This window comes from Salvia hispanica, chromosome 6 (assembly GCF_023119035.1).
Source record: "Salvia hispanica cultivar TCC Black 2014 chromosome 6, UniMelb_Shisp_WGS_1.0, whole genome shotgun sequence".
NCBI lineage: Eukaryota > Viridiplantae > Streptophyta > Magnoliopsida > Lamiales > Lamiaceae > Salvia > Salvia hispanica.
In genome coordinates, this window is record NC_062970.1 from 46,558,532 (window position 1) to 46,574,477 (window position 15,946).

At 36.4% G+C, this 15,946-nt stretch overlaps 2 protein-coding genes across 8 annotated transcripts; both read left to right on the plus strand.

Moving 5' to 3' along the window:
- Positions 1–7: 7 nt before the first annotated feature.
- Positions 8–3,412, plus strand: LOC125192163 (probable disease resistance protein At1g58602). Of its 2 annotated transcripts, none has more exons than XM_048089662.1 (4): positions 8–258; positions 531–2,332; positions 2,427–2,512; positions 3,187–3,412. In XM_048089662.1, exons 1-2 carry the CDS (start codon positions 75–77, stop codon positions 2,309–2,311), a joined length of 1,965 nt encoding a protein of 654 aa, XP_047945619.1. In that variant the 5' UTR covers positions 8–74; the 3' UTR covers positions 2,312–2,332; positions 2,427–2,512; positions 3,187–3,412. The 2 variants fall into 2 exon arrangements, with proteins under 2 accessions (XP_047945619.1, XP_047945620.1); XM_048089663.1 differs by having other exon boundaries at positions 675–2,332.
- A 6,030-nt stretch (positions 3,413–9,442) lies between these two features.
- On the plus strand, positions 9,443–15,759 carry LOC125192156 (probable disease resistance protein At1g58602). Of its 6 annotated transcripts, XM_048089637.1 has the most exons (6): positions 9,659–9,745; positions 10,284–10,633; positions 11,473–11,808; positions 12,752–13,470; positions 13,558–15,308; positions 15,383–15,759. In XM_048089637.1, the coding sequence occupies exons 2-5, from the start codon at positions 10,308–10,310 to the stop codon at positions 15,285–15,287; spliced, it is 3,111 nt and encodes a 1,036-aa protein (XP_047945594.1). In that variant the 5' UTR covers positions 9,659–9,745; positions 10,284–10,307; the 3' UTR covers positions 15,288–15,308; positions 15,383–15,759. The 6 variants fall into 6 exon arrangements, with proteins under 6 accessions (XP_047945591.1, XP_047945592.1, XP_047945593.1 ...); XM_048089634.1 differs by lacking the exon at positions 9,659–9,745 and adding an exon at positions 9,443–9,580 and having other exon boundaries at positions 13,558–15,759; XM_048089635.1 differs by lacking the exon at positions 9,659–9,745 and adding an exon at positions 9,478–9,580 and having other exon boundaries at positions 10,298–10,633; positions 13,558–15,759.
- Positions 15,760–15,946: the final 187 nt, after the last annotated feature.

Consider the following 15,946-nt stretch of genomic DNA (forward strand, 5'->3'; position numbering starts at 1 on the left):
AGGCCGGCGCTAGCCAGTTCCAGCGTCAGGCCTGGGTATGCATTTCAAGTGGCACGAGTAACAAAGAGATACTTATGAAACTAATAAAACAAATTGTGCCTGGATATGAAAAAGATCCTTCATTGGAAGAAATGGACAACCGAAGTCTCCAACGTATGCTTCGCCAGCACCTGCAAGACAAGTCATATTTCATAGTTTTGGACAATATTCTGAAAGAAATGGAATTGAAATCCATCTTGAAAGCTCTTCCATCTCGAGGTATGTATCTCCATCCGTTTTGCTAATCTTAGGAAGAAAGTTTAAACCGGACTATAATTGGAAATCTTCTCAAAATTAAGGCTACACAAAAGTAGATAAAAAATGATGCTTTAAACTCAATCTGAACAGAAAATTTAGACTATAAATTATATTTATCCAAATGAATATGTTAAATAATCAAATAAATAATCCAAATTTCGCAGTTCATTAGCCTTCCAAGTTTCTTTTTTATAATAATCGTTCTTAACATCCAAATATATAAATATATGCAGGCCTTAATGAAAGCAGGTTGACGTTGCTGTTAACATCGCGCTTTGTGATTGGAACAACTAATGTCAATTATACTCATGAGATGAATGCTTTGGATTCTTATAAAAGCTGGCAATTGTTTATGAAAACAGTTGATAAATTTACAGGTGAAGAGAACAAATTCACAAAGGAGTTGGAGAAGAAGGGCAAAGAGATGCTGAAAAAATGTTGGGGTTTGCCAATGGCTATAACAGATGTTGCAAGGCAGAAAGCAAAACAAAGACTTTTGGGGATTGAATGGGAAAAACTTTTTGATTCAATTGATTTGAGCGAACCATTGAAGTTATTGGAACCCATGTATCATCAATTGGAAGAACTTATCAAGCCACAGTTTTTGCATTTGTCCCTTTTTAAGGAAAATGCAATAATGAGAGAAGAAAAGATGGAACAGATTTGGGCTGCAAATGGATTAGATATTGAAAGAGTTCCAGAGAGATTGGGTTTAGCTGCAAATCAATTTGATATTGAAAAAGTTACATGGGTTTTGGCTGGTGAATCGATTCTTGAAGTCGTGAAGCACAACTTTGGGAAAAGAAAGTATCGCCTCAATCCTCTATTACACATGATATCAAGAACAAAAGCAGAAGAGGAAATAGGCTTTGAGATCTTAAGGAGCAATGGAAACAGTAGGCCCTCTCAGAATGCCCGTCATCGTGTTATCCATTATGGCAGAGACAAGTTTAATCCTTTCACAAATGAAAATAGCAAACAACTTATTTCACTTGTCTTCCATGGAGGTGGTGGCTACTTGGAAGACAATAGCTTGTCTTATTGGGAGAGTTGTGAATTACTCAAAATACTTGACATGGAAGATTTTGGGGTGAAGACTTTATCCGAAACAATCGGAGCATTGATTGAGTTAAGATACTTGGGATTGAGGAACAATTACATACAAGAGATCCCACACTCGTTGGCAGATCTGAAAAAGCTTGAGTTTCTTGATATAGCTCTCAACTTTATGGTGGAGGTGTCGAATATTATATGGCAAATGGGCAACCTTCGCAATCTCCATATGTCTAATGTGATTTGCCGGAAGCCTTTAAAAGTAGATGCGATGCGGAATCTGGAGACCCTAACATACATCTCGATATATGATTGGACATATAAGGTCTCGAGGTTGAAGACAATGCATAAATTCCAAAAGTTGGGCGTTGAAGAAGTTGATGAAAACTCGGATGTAGGACAGCTCTTTGCATCACTTGCAATGGTTCCGAACTTTGATAATCTTGTCTTAAGAGGGTTTCGTTTTAGAAGCATGCCGTGTTTGGATGAAATTGGTGTTATAATAGGACTCACTGTACTAAAACTAGATGGGCGTATAGGCAGGCTACCAAGTGCAGATAATCTACCTCAAATGATTACGTGCATAACATTGGTAAATACTTGTCTGGATGAAGACCCCATGCCAATATTAGAGAAGCTCAGTTGGCTATTCAACCTCAAACTGCAAAATGCATACACTGGTCAAGAAATGGTGATCCAACAAGGCGGATTTCCCGTACTCGAAGTGCTTTGCATCAATGAATTGTGGAATCTTAGAAAGATACAAATTGATGATGATGCAATGTCGAGTGTCATGGAACTAGAAATCAATAACTGTCCACACCTGAAGACCCTCCCAACATGTATTCGGAGGATGTCTAAACTGCAAAAGTTTAAGATGGTTACAACCAAACACATTGCAACAAAGATCAGAAATTCAGGTTTGACCACCAATATATTGGAGGAGGATATCCATCCATAATTTGAAGTTGATATATATCTGGTTAGTTGAGTGTATTTTTTTCTTCTTTCATTTTCCCTTTGTGTTTTTGCACATACTAACTTGGTCTACAATCTTCGTAAACAAAATACACTAGAACGATGCAAGTTATAGACGGGCAGAGAGATAGAGACTGAACTCACCGGCTTGGCCATATCTTCACCCCGAGGGCCATCACCCAAGGTATCTTGAGGATTTTGTCTAAGATTGTTTTCTTAATTTATCCTTTATTTTTGGTATCTCATTAATTTCCATGTATCGAGTTGTGCATAATTATATGTTCCATTCAGGGGTATTATTATCGGTTCTTTCCCTAAATGCAAAACAATGTCGAACCAGGGATTCTAGTGTGTGTTTTAAAGTACTTAGTATTCAATTATTTATCCTTAAACATACAACTTACGTAAGAATACGAATGTCAATGTAGTATTCATTTAATTAAAGGATTGATTCATAAAGAGGTAGAGACTGTTTAATGGAGCTAGAGCATTAAATATGGATAATGGTGATTCGATTAAGAGTAAAGGTCAATTGTAGTCATAAAAATATAATCAAAATATGGATTTGGTACAAAACATTCACTTCTTGAAAAATAGGCCCATAATAAAAATACTACTTCGGCGATATTTTCATTTGTTATGGACCCATTTTTCAAAAAGTGAATCTTTTGGATCAAATTCGTATTTTGGTAATATGTTTAGGACCAAAATTGATCTTTACTATATATTTAATTAAAAACCTATATCAAATAATCTAAAAATCAATCCAAATTTCACTGCTCATTAGCCTTCCAATTAAGTTTCCTTCATGTAATAATTGTTCCTGTTCTTATCATGCATATATATTGATATATGCAGGTCTTACTGGAGGCAGGTGTTGAAGTTTGCCACGAACTTTGACTTTTTGTCAAAAAAAATTTATCCCGCATCGATGGGTATTGGAACACTGGGGGGAGTGGCTGCCTATAAAAGAAGGACTCCTCCCTCATTTGTAATACACCTCAAATATTGTATTCCTTCTCAATTTAAATATAAGCGGGCTCTTCTGCAGAGTGTGCTCGGAGACGTAGGCAATTTGGTCGAACTCTGTTATCAAAGTTTCGGGTGTGTTCTTTCTTATTATTTATTTTGTTTCGCATTTACTTCTGGGTTTCCTTTTCTGTTGTGATATTGTATTCAATATTATTTGTGGATTTGGTAGTAGTGTTTCGTACGGTTCTTTTGGGTGTTTTTATATTGTGATAAATACACCGACTGATAAATTGAATCTGGTATTTAAGAGGGACCGTGTCCCCACCAGCTTGTCCTAAGAATTTATTTGGGAAGTAATTTTATCGAGTTGACCTCATTGGGTTAACTCTGAAATTATTGAATCGGTTCATTTCACTATTTGTAAGAAAATTATCCGGTTTTCTCAACAAGTGGTATCAGAACCAAAGGTTCGTCCTTGGTTCTGTTTGTTTGTAATATTGAATACTTTATTTTGAGTCTGTAATGGCGTGTAATGATCAAGAAGTCAAGGCTAGTTCTTCGTCATCGTGGTCGAGGTTTCCACTGTCAAATATAAAATTGACGGTGGAGATATTTGACGGTTCTGGCCATTTTGGTATGTGGTAGGGGGAGGTTATAGACTCTCTTTTCCAGCGGGGTCTTGACATTTCCATTAAAGAAAAGAATCCAGAAGATATAGATGATAAAGATTGGAGTACCATAAATCGATTAGCTTGTGGAACAATTCGGTCATGTCTGTCCAGGGAGCAGAAGTATGCAAGTATGCTGTCAAGAATGAGACTTTTGCACATAGATTGTGGAAGACACTGGAGGACAAATTTTTTGAAGAAGAGTGGTCAGAATAAGCTCCTTATGAAGAAATGGTTGTTCCGTTTTGAATAAAGGAACACATTACTTTGTTTAATCAGTTAGTAGCAGACCTATAAATTTAGATGTGAAATTTGAGGATGAGGATCTGACATTGATGTTGTTGTCATCTCTTCCTGGTGAATTTGAACATCTGGAGACCACATTACTCCACGACAAAGAGAAAGTATCTTTAGATACTGTATGTTCTGCTTTGTATAGTCATGAATTGCGAAAGGCAGATAAAATGAAAGGCAAAGCAGTTGTAGATGAAGCATTAGTGGCAAGGGGTCGTCAACAAGGCCGATCAAAGGAGAGAAGAGGAAGGTCTAAATCAAAAAGACGAGCTGCCAAAGATGAGTGTGTTTTTTGTTACGAGAAAGGACATTGGAAGAAACACTGCCCAAAGTTGAAGAAGAAGAAAAGGCTTCACAGGATGCAAATTTCCACTGCACTCATGCACTCAGATGTGTGGGGACTGCCAAGACTCCATCACTCGGAGGTAGGCACTATTTTGTCACTTTTGTTGATATTTTTCCAAAAGAGTTTGGGTGTATACTATGAAGAGCAAAACTGAAATCCTTGGGATTTTTCTGAAATGGAAAGCTAAAGTTGAAAATCAGATGGGGAGGAAGATCAAAGTCTCTGATCAGACAACGGTGGAAAATACAGGTGTGATCCTTTCCAAGATGTGTGTCAGGAGTGTGGCATAGTTCGGCACTTCACAGTGAGAATGGAGTGTCAGAGCGTATGAATCAAACACTAGTGGAGAAAGTACGTTGTATGTTGTCTAATGTTGGGCTAGACAGGAAATTTTGGGCTGAGGCCATCACATATGCTCAACACATTGTCAATCGTTCGCCATGTTCTGCCATTGATGGCAAGACTCCTCTAGAGGTATAGTCCGGTAAACCTGCAACTTATTATGATTCTTTGCGTATTTTTGGTTCTATTGCATATTATCATGTGACTGAATCAAAGTTGGATCCACGTGCAAAGAAGGCTTTGTTTATGGGTTTCAGTGCTGGTGTTAAAGGATATCGGTTATGGTGTTTGGAGTCTAAGAAGACGATTGTAAGTAGGGATGTTACCTTTGATGAATCTTCCATATTGAATAAGGTAAATCCAAATAGTAGTGATACTTCACAGCAGGAAAGCAGGAGGAGTATACACCAAAGAAGCAGATGGAGTTCGAAGAAGCAGTTATGATCCCGACTATGAACACCACAAATGACTCTTCTACGGAAGAAAAAGAGTCAGATGATAAAGAGGTTCCACCCAAGAACCTTCGCAGCAATCAGAGCCAATTGCAGTCAGGCAAACAAGGCGGGAAAATAAGAAACCTGCTCGTTTCACGAATATGGTAGCATATGCGCTTCCAGTTATTGATGATGTTCCATGTATCTTTTCCAAAGCAGTTGAAAGTTAAGAGAGCGATGGTTGGAAAGGTGCTTTGGAAGAAGAGATGCAATCTCTTCAAAAGAAGAAGACGTGGAAGTTGATGCCATTGTCGAAAGGCAAGAAGGCAATTGGATGTGAATGGGTTTTTGCAAAGAAAGAGGGATTTCCTGACAAAGATAATGTTCGCTACAAAGCAAGATTGATAGCTAAAGGCTACGCCCAGAAGGAGGACTTTGATTAAAATGAGGTAAATTCTCCGGTTGTTAAACATTCCTCAATTAGAATTTTGTTAGCTATGGTATTGCAGTTGAATTTGGAGCTAGCTCAACTTGATGTGAAGACCGCGTTTTTACACGGTGATTTGAAGGAGGAAATCTGTATGACCCAATCGAAGGGATACAAGGTTACTTGTAAAGAAAATTGGGTTTGTAAGTTGAAAAAATCTTTGTACGGATTGAAGCAGTCTTCAAGACAGTGGTACAAACGGTTTGACAACTTATGAAGGATCAGATGTACAGAAGAACCAAATACTACCATTGTGTGTATTTGCGCAGACTTCAAGATGGTTCCTACATCTACCTATTCTTATATGTTGATGATATGCTAATAGCATCAAAGATCCAAGTTGAAATTGACAGATTGAACGCTCAGAAAAGAGTTCAAGATGAAGGATTTGGGGGAAGCGAAGAAGATTCTCAGCATGGAGATAAAAAGAGATAGAGAAGGAGGCAAGCTTTGGCTGACACAAAAGAAGTATTTGACCAAAGTTATACAGCATTTTGGTATAAATGATGATTCCAAACTGTAAGTACCCCACTTGCTCCTCATTTGAAACTTAGTTCTCAGTTATCTCCAAGTACGGATGATGAGTGAGAATATATGGCGAAAGTTCCCTGTGCAAACGCAGTTGGAAGCTTGATGTATGCAATGGTGTTTACAAGACCAGACATTTCACATGCCGTTGGTACTGTGTGCAGATACATGCATGATCTAGGAAAAGGTCATTGGTAAGCTGTGCAATGGATTCTGCATTATATCAAAGATACTGTAGATATTGGTTTGTTGTTTGTGCAGGGTAAATCACTTGATCATTTTGCAGTTGGATATTGTGATTCCGACTATGCTGGTGATTTGGATAAGCGAAGATCTACTACTGGTTATTTGTTCACTTTAGCGAGTGCGCCAGTTAGTTGGAAGTCTACTTTGCAGTCAACGGTAGCTTTGTCTACGACAGAGGCAGAGTACATGGCCATTACTGAAGCTGTGAAGGAGGCAATTTGGCTTCATGGGTTGCTGAAAGAATTGGGTGTTGGTCAGAAACAACCTGAAGTATATTCTGACAGATAGAATTGGGTCTTTCATGCAAGGACGAAGCACATTGATGTTCGCTATCATTTTGTGTGGGAAATTCTCGAAGAAGAGGAAATTATAATCAGAAAGGTTCCGACTTTGGAGAATCCTGCAGATATGTTGACCAAGGTGGTGACGAGAGCCAAGTTTGAACATTGTTTGGACATGGTTAATATTCTGCAAATTGGAACTGGCGCTTGACAGCGCCAATATGAAAGCACCGCGGGTCATTTGTTTGGGTAGAGAAGATTCATGTTCGTGGGATTTGAAATTTTGCCAAGGTGGAGATTTGTTGAAGTTTGCCACAAACTTTGACTTTTTGTTAAAAAATATTTATCCTACCTCGGTGGGTATTGGAACATTGGGGCAGTGGCTGCCTATAAAAGGAGCACTCTTCCCTCATTTGTAATACACCTCAAATATTGTATTCCTTCTTGTTAGTATGTCGTGAATCTGTATAGAATCAGGTTTCTTAATTGGAATAGAATTATGTTTCCTAGGCCCAGTCTGTCTCATGTGTGCCTATTTATTTGGGAGTAGGGAACATAATTTTGTGATCTGAAATCCAATCAGATCCAATCTGTAGCCATAATCTGAAAACATTCTGCATAAAATTTTTGTTCTCTATTTCCCGCCAGTGGAGATAGCCAACAACGTTGGTGAAACACGTAAATTTGTGTCTTCTTTACGTTTCTGTTTATCTCGATTACACAATTGCTCTATTCGGTCAAAAAAAACTGGTAGAGCTTGGTTCTCGGACTAGGGTTTCTGTGTTAATCAATCAAGATGTCCGCTCTGAACGTGAAGGTCGACCAATTCACTAGGAGAAGTCTATTCGTCTAGCATTGTAATGATGCGTCTGCAAGGTGAATTCGGATTATGGCATATCTGAGGCAAGAAAGGAGAAATCTGGTATCTAGCATTGTAAAGATGCATCTACAAGGGAGAATTCAAGTCAAGGTGGGGATTTGTCAGTATGCCTTGAATCTGTATAGATTATATTTTGTAATTGGGATATGATTATGTTTCCTAATTGGGATAGGATCTCATGTGTGCCTATTTATATGGGAGTAGGCATATAAAAATCTTCTAATCTGTAATCTATAGCCACAGTCTGTAGCCATGATCTGAATACACTCAGAATAAAATATGTTCTTCGTTTCTGCCTGTGGACATAGTCAACGCAACGTTGGTTAACCACGTAAATCTGTGTCTTAGCTTCTTTACGTTTCTTTTATCTCGATTACACAGTTGCTCTATTCTGTCACAACACTTCTCTATTTAAATATAAGCGGGCTCTGTAGAGGGTGCTCAGAGACGTAGGCAATTTGGCTGAACACCGTTATCAAAGTTTCGGGTGTGTTCTTTCTTTATTATTTATTTTGTTCCTGTAAGGTCTATATCAGCCAAGATTACAAGTAATACATCAGAAAATACAAGATCTAGCTACTACACTACTAGATCTACAGCCTTCATTTTCATGTGCTCTTCACCTGAAACACTTAACACACGAATCAAATGCGTTCACCTCTAAATATGTGAAGTAAACTATTAGAGAAACAACCAAGAAACAAACAGAAGATCAATTACAGGCTCAAGTAGCACTAGGTACAACTGCACAGGCCTATAAATCCGACCCTCAATTCCTTGGTCACCAATTGATTTGCCCCTCAATGGAGAAACCCTAGCAGATAACCAATCTACTTCACCGTATCCCCAGAAACCCTAGATCCAGCAACCACCTCGTTGCAAGGACAATCTAAGATTCAAGACACGGCCAAGCATCCAGTTTCCTAATCCTCCAGATCCACATTTATTGTATTTGATTTTCTTGTATCTAATCGAGCACATTTATAAGCTTCATTCAGGATTTTCTTTGTCGATTCTTCCCCGTAATGCAAAAGAGAGTCGAACTGTATAAGTTTAAATACTTATAAACAGAGTTATTGTATTCCATCTCAATCAAGAACTACAATATTATTGTATATGTCAATATCATCTTCAATGTATATTTAACACTAAAGTTCAATTATTTATCCTTAAACATACAACTTATGTAAGAACACGAACATTAACGTAGTATTTCAGGGATCGATCCACAACAATGTAGAAAGTGTTAATTTGAGCTTGAGCAATAAAAATGGATAATGGTGATTCGATAAAATATTAAAGTGATGCAAACACGAAATCACAAGATTAAAAGCATTGCTCCTAAGATTATGAATCATGACTCATTTATGAAATTCTTCAAATGAACCTATGAAGCATTTCTCCACGTGTGATTTTTGCTTAGAATATGACTTATTGAAAAACAATTAATGATCATTTAAGTATTACTTATTGGCTAATTTCTAGGTAATTTCACATGTCTTACATTATTATATTTCTGTAAGCAAGCTATCTCCCCCATTATTTTATCGTTAGTTGTTTCCCTTTCACATGGTTTTCGTTTAAGCCAGCTATTTTTTGCAAATTATTTTTATGTTCTCCGTTTACTCCCAATTAATTAACTTCCTATTAGTTGAGCTTATGACTTTGTATTCCAAAATCTCTTTTAGCTCTAAAAAAATTGTAAGAAAGGGAGTGATTGAATCGGAAACTCAATTCAAAACCAGCAAAGATAAGAAGAAAGATTCACAAAAAGGTATTTTCTTTTCTTCCTTTGAATAGTTTCAAAATTAATTAAGATAATAATGTGTTTTTTTTTTCTATTTAATCGAGAAGTTTGAATTTGAAATCTTTCGCTTCACAAATTTGATTCAACGCAGAATCATTTCTGTTATATACAGAGTTGCTAGAAGATTTTTAGGTCAGTAATCTTGAACAAATCTTAAACTGTTCAATCATGTTAACATTAGCAAACTTTATCTACATTAATTAAATCTGCCTTATTTTGTTTTTTCCGCTTTAACTAAATAATTAATTGTTTTAAATATTTCGATTCCACTACTTAATTGAAAGCCAATTCAGATGATTGCTCCTCCACGCCTAATCCACCACATAATTATTATTTAGAGGAGACTTTCGATTAAATTATGTTAAAAATCCAATTATATAATTTAGTGAGGAATAGTGGACATTGTGAACTTGCTAAACATTTTCTATACAATAATTATTTTGTTTTTTTTTTCAGGCAATTGTGGACTCTTAAATTTTGCTAAAATTTTAGTGTTTTTAATTATAATAAGAAAGAGAGTGATTAAATCGGAAAATCATCGGCAAACAAAAGAAGAAAATTTCACAAAAAAAGTATTTTCTCTACTTTCTATTATAGTTTAGTTTTAAAATTGCTCACATGATTGTAAAATTTTCAACTTATTTGAATCTTCCATGAATATTTTCTGAAGATCTTGTTTAGTAGAAGCTTAAACATGGCGGAGGCTGCGATCTCATGGATGATACAAGAGCTCGAGAGCTTGCACGTTACATGTACAAAATGCTTGGAGAGATTAGTCATCAAGAGCAAAGTTGAAGAGCTAAAAGAGATGTTGGATTTCTTGAGAGACTTGAAATTGGAAGAGAGGAACAGGCTACGATATTTAATAGCTGACTTGGTCGAATTGGCTTACAACGTCATGGACGTGCACCCTTCCCCTTACATGTCCAAGGACCTCCAAGAAAAGATCAAGGCGACAAAGATGCGGATGATAAACTTTGGAGACGAAGAAGAAGCAGAGGATGTTGCGTTCACAAGAAGGTATTTTCTCTCCTTTCTCCTTTCTGTTATATTGTTTCACATGATCTTCTAAATCTTCCATCAAAGAGTTAGTTTACTTTTTGGTCATGTTTATAAATGATAATCTGAAATGATCTAAAAATTAGATCAAACCTAGATTTTATACAATGACCTAAAACTGTGGGAGGGATCAAAATTTGATAGTTCCAAAAATTGCAAACTTTGTTATTTTTAGAGTGAAGGTCAATTTTGGTCTTAAACATAAGGCCAAAATATGCAATCCAAAACAATCACTTTTTGAAAATCGGGTCCATAACAAATCAAATCGTTGTCGATCTGGTCCTTTTTTTTACGGTTCCGTCAATTTCTGACAGTCAACCGTGAATTAGCAAAATGACTGATTAGGCTTAATCAGTGATTATTAGTCACATGACTATTGTCTAATTATTTTGTTAATAAAATTGTTTTATAATTATTTTCTAATCATTTTTCCATTCCAAACAAAATCAAAATAGGCGTGACTTTCAATAGCAAAATGTTCAGGACCTATTTGATTTTGTCCGTGAATATGATGGACTAGTTTGACGTTTATTATGTTGTAATCAAAATTGGATAATCCGGTCATAATTTTGACCTTTACTCTTATTTTTATAATCCAATATTTGGAAACTGCGGGAGGGATCAATATTTGACCATCTTTTATGATTTAGTTCACGACATAACGTATCATAATAATACTCACAAGTTTTGAAACAAAAACAACGAAAAAAGGCAAATACAAAGCTTATTGAAAATTGGAGGAAGCAATTATTTTGTATACATGCAACGATCTTATTAACTATTAAGTGCATTGATTGTAGAAGCATAGACATGGCGGAGGCTGAGATCTCATCGATGATACGAGATCTCGAGAGTTTGGATGTTACATGTACAAAATGCTTACAGAGATTAATCATCAAGAACAAAATTGAAGAGCTGAAAAAGATGTTGGATTTCTTGAGAGACTTGAAATTGAAAGAGAAGAGCAGACTAAAAAATTTAATAGCTGACTTGGTCAAGTTGGCTCACAATGTCATTGACGTGCCCCTTCCTCCTTACATGCCCAAGGACCTCCAAGATAAGATCAAGGCGACAAAGATGCGGATGATAAACTTTGGAGACAAAGGAGAAGAAGAGGATGTTGCGGTCACAAAAAGGTATTTTCTCTCCTTTCTGTTATATTGTTTTAACATGATCTTCTAAATCTTTCATGGAGAGTTTCATAAGATCTTGTTTGGTAAAACATGCATGCTTCAATCAACGCTATGTTCGTCATGTTAAGCATTATCTTAATTGCAAAAAAAAGTTAATTAAATCTTATTGAAATATAGAAAAAAAGGTTTGCAAATACATGATATTTGGAAATCTAAATTCTATATTCCTCAAATTATGGAGGAAATATTCCCTGGTCTAGACATACCAAATGAATGATGTATTTTAAGAAAATAAAATGTTTGCCTTTATAACCTTATTAATATAAAAACGCATAACAAAATCATACAAAGACATTTTTAGGTCACTATTAGTTTATTTTTAGGTCATGTTAATAAATGATGACCTAAAATGATCTAAAAATGACATCAAACCTGGATTTTATAAATTGACCTAAAACTATGGGAGGGATCAAAATTTGATTGTTCCAAAAATTGCCAACTTTGTTATTTTTAGAGTGAAGGTCAATTTTGGTCCTAAACACAGCCAAAATATGAAGTTCGTCTAAAACATTCACTTTTTGAAAAATCGGATCCATAACAAATCAAATCGTGGTCGATCTGGTTTTTTTAAGGTTCCGTCAATTTCTGACGGTCAACCGTGAATTAGCGAAATTTTGACCGATTAGGCTTAATTTCGGATTATTAGTCACATGATTATTTTCTAATTATTTTGTTAATAAATTTTTTTTATAATTATTTTCTAATTATTTTTCCATTCCTAACGAAGTCAAAATAGGTACGACTTTCAATTGTAAAATGTTCCGAACCTATTTGATCTTGTTTAATATGTTGTAATCAAAATTGGACAATCTGGTCAAAATTCGCTAATCCACAGATGACCGTTGGAAATTATTTTGTATACATGCAACGATCTTATTAAGTGCAGTGATTGTAGAAGCATAGACATGGCCGAGGCTGCGATCTCATCTATGATACAAGATCTCGAGAGCTTGGATGTTACATGTACAAAATGCTTGGAGAGATTAGTGATCAATAGCAAAATTGAAGAGCTAAAAAAGATGTTGGATTTATTGAGAGACTTGAAATTGGAAGAGAAGGGCGGGCTAGAAAATTTAATAGCTGACTTGCTCAAATTGGCTCACAGTCTCATGGACGTGCACCTTTCCCCTTACATGCCCAAGGACCTCCAAGATAAGATCAAGGCGACAAAGATGCGGATGATAATCTTTGGAGACGAAGAAGAAGAGGAAGTTGTGGTGGGGTTGGAGGAAAACGTGAAGCAGTTGCTTGACAAAGCGATTTCAAAAAATTCTGTTCAGTTACAGACTTTTTGTATAAAAGGCATGATTGGTATCGGGAAGACAACTCTCGCCTTACAACTGTACAAGGCTTCTGGGGGCCAATTCCAGCTTTATGCATGGGTATACCTTTCTAGAGACACTAGTAAGAAAGATATTCTTATGCAACTGATACAGCAATTGATGGTAGGATATGAAATAGATCCGCCATTGGAAGAAATTGACAACCAAAATCTCCAACGGATGCTTTGGAGCCGCCTCCTAGGAATGTCATATTTCATAGTTTTGGACAATGTGTCGAAAGAAGAGGAATTGCAGTACTTCTTGCAAGGTTTTCCTTCTCAAGGTATATATATATATATCTTTGTCTGATTGTTTATCTTAGAAAGAAATTTTTAACAAGACCATAATTGGATTTTTTTTCAAAATTCAGGCTTTGTTGAAAGGTCGATGTTGCTGTTTACAAGTCGCTATGAGTTTACAACAGCCAAGGTTGATTATACTTATGAGATGAAAGCTTTGGATTCTGACAAGAGCTGGAAATTGTTTTTGAAAACAATTAATAAATTTACAATTGGTGAGAATAAGTTCTCAAAGGAGTTGGAGAGGAAGGGCAAAGAGATGCTGAAAAAATGTGGGGGTTTGCCGATGGCTATAATAGATGTTGCAAGGCAGAAAGCAGAACAAAGACTTTCAGGGATTGAATGGGAAGATCTTTTTGATTCAGTCGATTTGAGTGAATCATTGAAGTCATTGGAACCGATGTATCGTGAATTGGAAGACCGTGTCAAGCCACATTTCTTGTATTTGTCCTTTTTTAAGGAAAATGCAATGATGAGAGAAGAAAAGTTGGAACAGATTTGGGCTGCAAATGGATTAGATTTTGAAAACAATGCAAGGGATTTGGCTGGTGGATCGAATCTTGAAATCGTGAAACGTCACTTCAGAAAAATAAGATGTCGCCTCAATCCTCTATTACTCATGATATCAATCAAAAAAGCAGAAGAGAAAATGGGCTTAGAGATCATAAGGAGCAATGGAAACAGTGGGCCCTCTCAGAATGCCCGTCATCGTGTTATCGTTTGTGGCAGAGAAAAATTTAATCATTTCTCAAATGAAGATAGCAAACATCTTATTTCTCTCATCTTCCATGGAGGTGGAGGCTACTTAGACGAAGCTAGATCGTCTTATTGGGAGGGTTTTCAACTGCTCAAAATACTTGACATGGAAGATTTTGGAGTGAAGACTTTATCCGAAACAATCGGTACAATGGTTGAATTAAAATACTTGGGATTGAGAAACAATTACATACAAGTGATCCCACACTCGTTGGCGCAACTGGAAAACCTTGAGGTTCTTGATATAGCTTTGAACTTTATGGTGGAGGTCCCGGATATTATGTGGCAAATGAGCAACCTTCATTTTCTTCACATGTCTAATGTGATTTTCAAGAAGCCTTTGAAAGTAGATGTGCTGCAGAATCTGCAGACCCTAACATACATCTCGATTTATGATTGGACATATGAGGACTCGAGCTTCGAGTCAATGTATGACTTCCAAACGTTGGGCGTTGAAGAAGTTGATGAAAATTCAGATGTAGGCACGCTCTTTGCAACACTAGCTAAGCTTCCTACCTTTGAAAACCTTTTCATAAGAGGGTTTCGTTACAAAAGCATGTCGTGTTTGGAAGAAATTGGTGTTATACAAAGACTCAAGGTACTAAAACTAGATGGGCGCATAGGTAGGCTACCAAGTGCAGATAATCTACCTCGAGGGATTGAGTACATAGCGTTGATAAATACTTGTCTTGATGAAGACCCCATGCCGATATTAGAGAAGCTTCGCTCCCTATGCAAGCTCAAACTGCGAAATGCATACACTGGTCGAAAAATGGTGATCCAAGAAGGCGGATTTCCCAAGCTCGATGCACTTTGCATCAATGAATTGTGGAATCTTAGAGGGATAGAACTTGGTGTTTATGGAATGTGGAGTCTAAAGAAACTAGAAATCAATAACTGTCCACATCTTGAGACACTCCCGAAAAGGATTAGGTGGTTGTCTGAACTGCAAAAGTTTAAGATGGTAACAACCAAACACATTGCAACAAAGATCAGAAATTCAGGTTTGACCAAAAAAATTTTTGGGGAGGAAATCCATCCATAATTTGAAGTTGATATATATCTGGTCAGTCGAGTGCATTTGTTTCTTCTTTTAAGTTTGTATTCCCTTTGTTTATTTGCAAATAACTTGGTCTGTAGTCTTCGTAGACAAAATACATTAGAAAGATACAAGATGAAGAAGGTGCAATGTCGACCGATACGTGTACCTTGACGAGCAGAGAGATAAGAGGCTGAACTCACCGGCTCAGCCACTTCTTCACCAATGCCGTCGCAAAGTTCATGAACCACAGTATCTTGAAGATTTTGTCGATGATTGTTTCCTTGATTTATCCTTTACTTTTGGTATCTCATTAATTTCCATGTATCGAGTCGAACATAAATATATGCTCCATTCTGGGTTTTCTTTACCGGTTCTTTCCCTGGATGCAAATGAGAGTCGAACCGGTTTAAACAAGTATAAACAAATTTATTGTATACTATCTCAATCAAGAATACAATACTATTATTTGTGGGTTTCTTCTTCCCTCTCTCTACTCTCTCGTTCGAATAAGGGTTTCTAGTGTGTCTTTTAAAATACTTTATATCAATATATATGTAACATTTAAGTTCAATTATTTATCCTTAAACATACAACTTATGCAAGAATACGAATGTCAATGTAGTATTGATAAAACGGATCAATCCACAAAGGGGTAGAAATTA

Coding starts and splice junctions, on each gene's coding strand:
- LOC125192163 (XM_048089662.1), top strand. CDS start 75: ATGAAACTAATAAAACAAATTGTGCCTGGATATGAAAAAGATCCTTCA. Junction 259..530: donor GAAAGCTCTTCCATCTCGAG/GTATGTATCTCC, acceptor AAATATATGCAG/GCCTTAATGAAAGCAGGTTG.
- LOC125192156 (XM_048089634.1), top strand. CDS start 10,308: ATGGCGGAGGCTGCGATCTCATGGATGATACAAGAGCTCGAGAGCTTG. Junction 11,809..12,751: donor GATGTTGCGGTCACAAAAAG/GTATTTTCTCTC, acceptor TATTAAGTGCAG/TGATTGTAGAAGCATAGACA. Junction 13,471..13,557: donor GCAAGGTTTTCCTTCTCAAG/GTATATATATAT, acceptor TTCAAAATTCAG/GCTTTGTTGAAAGGTCGATG.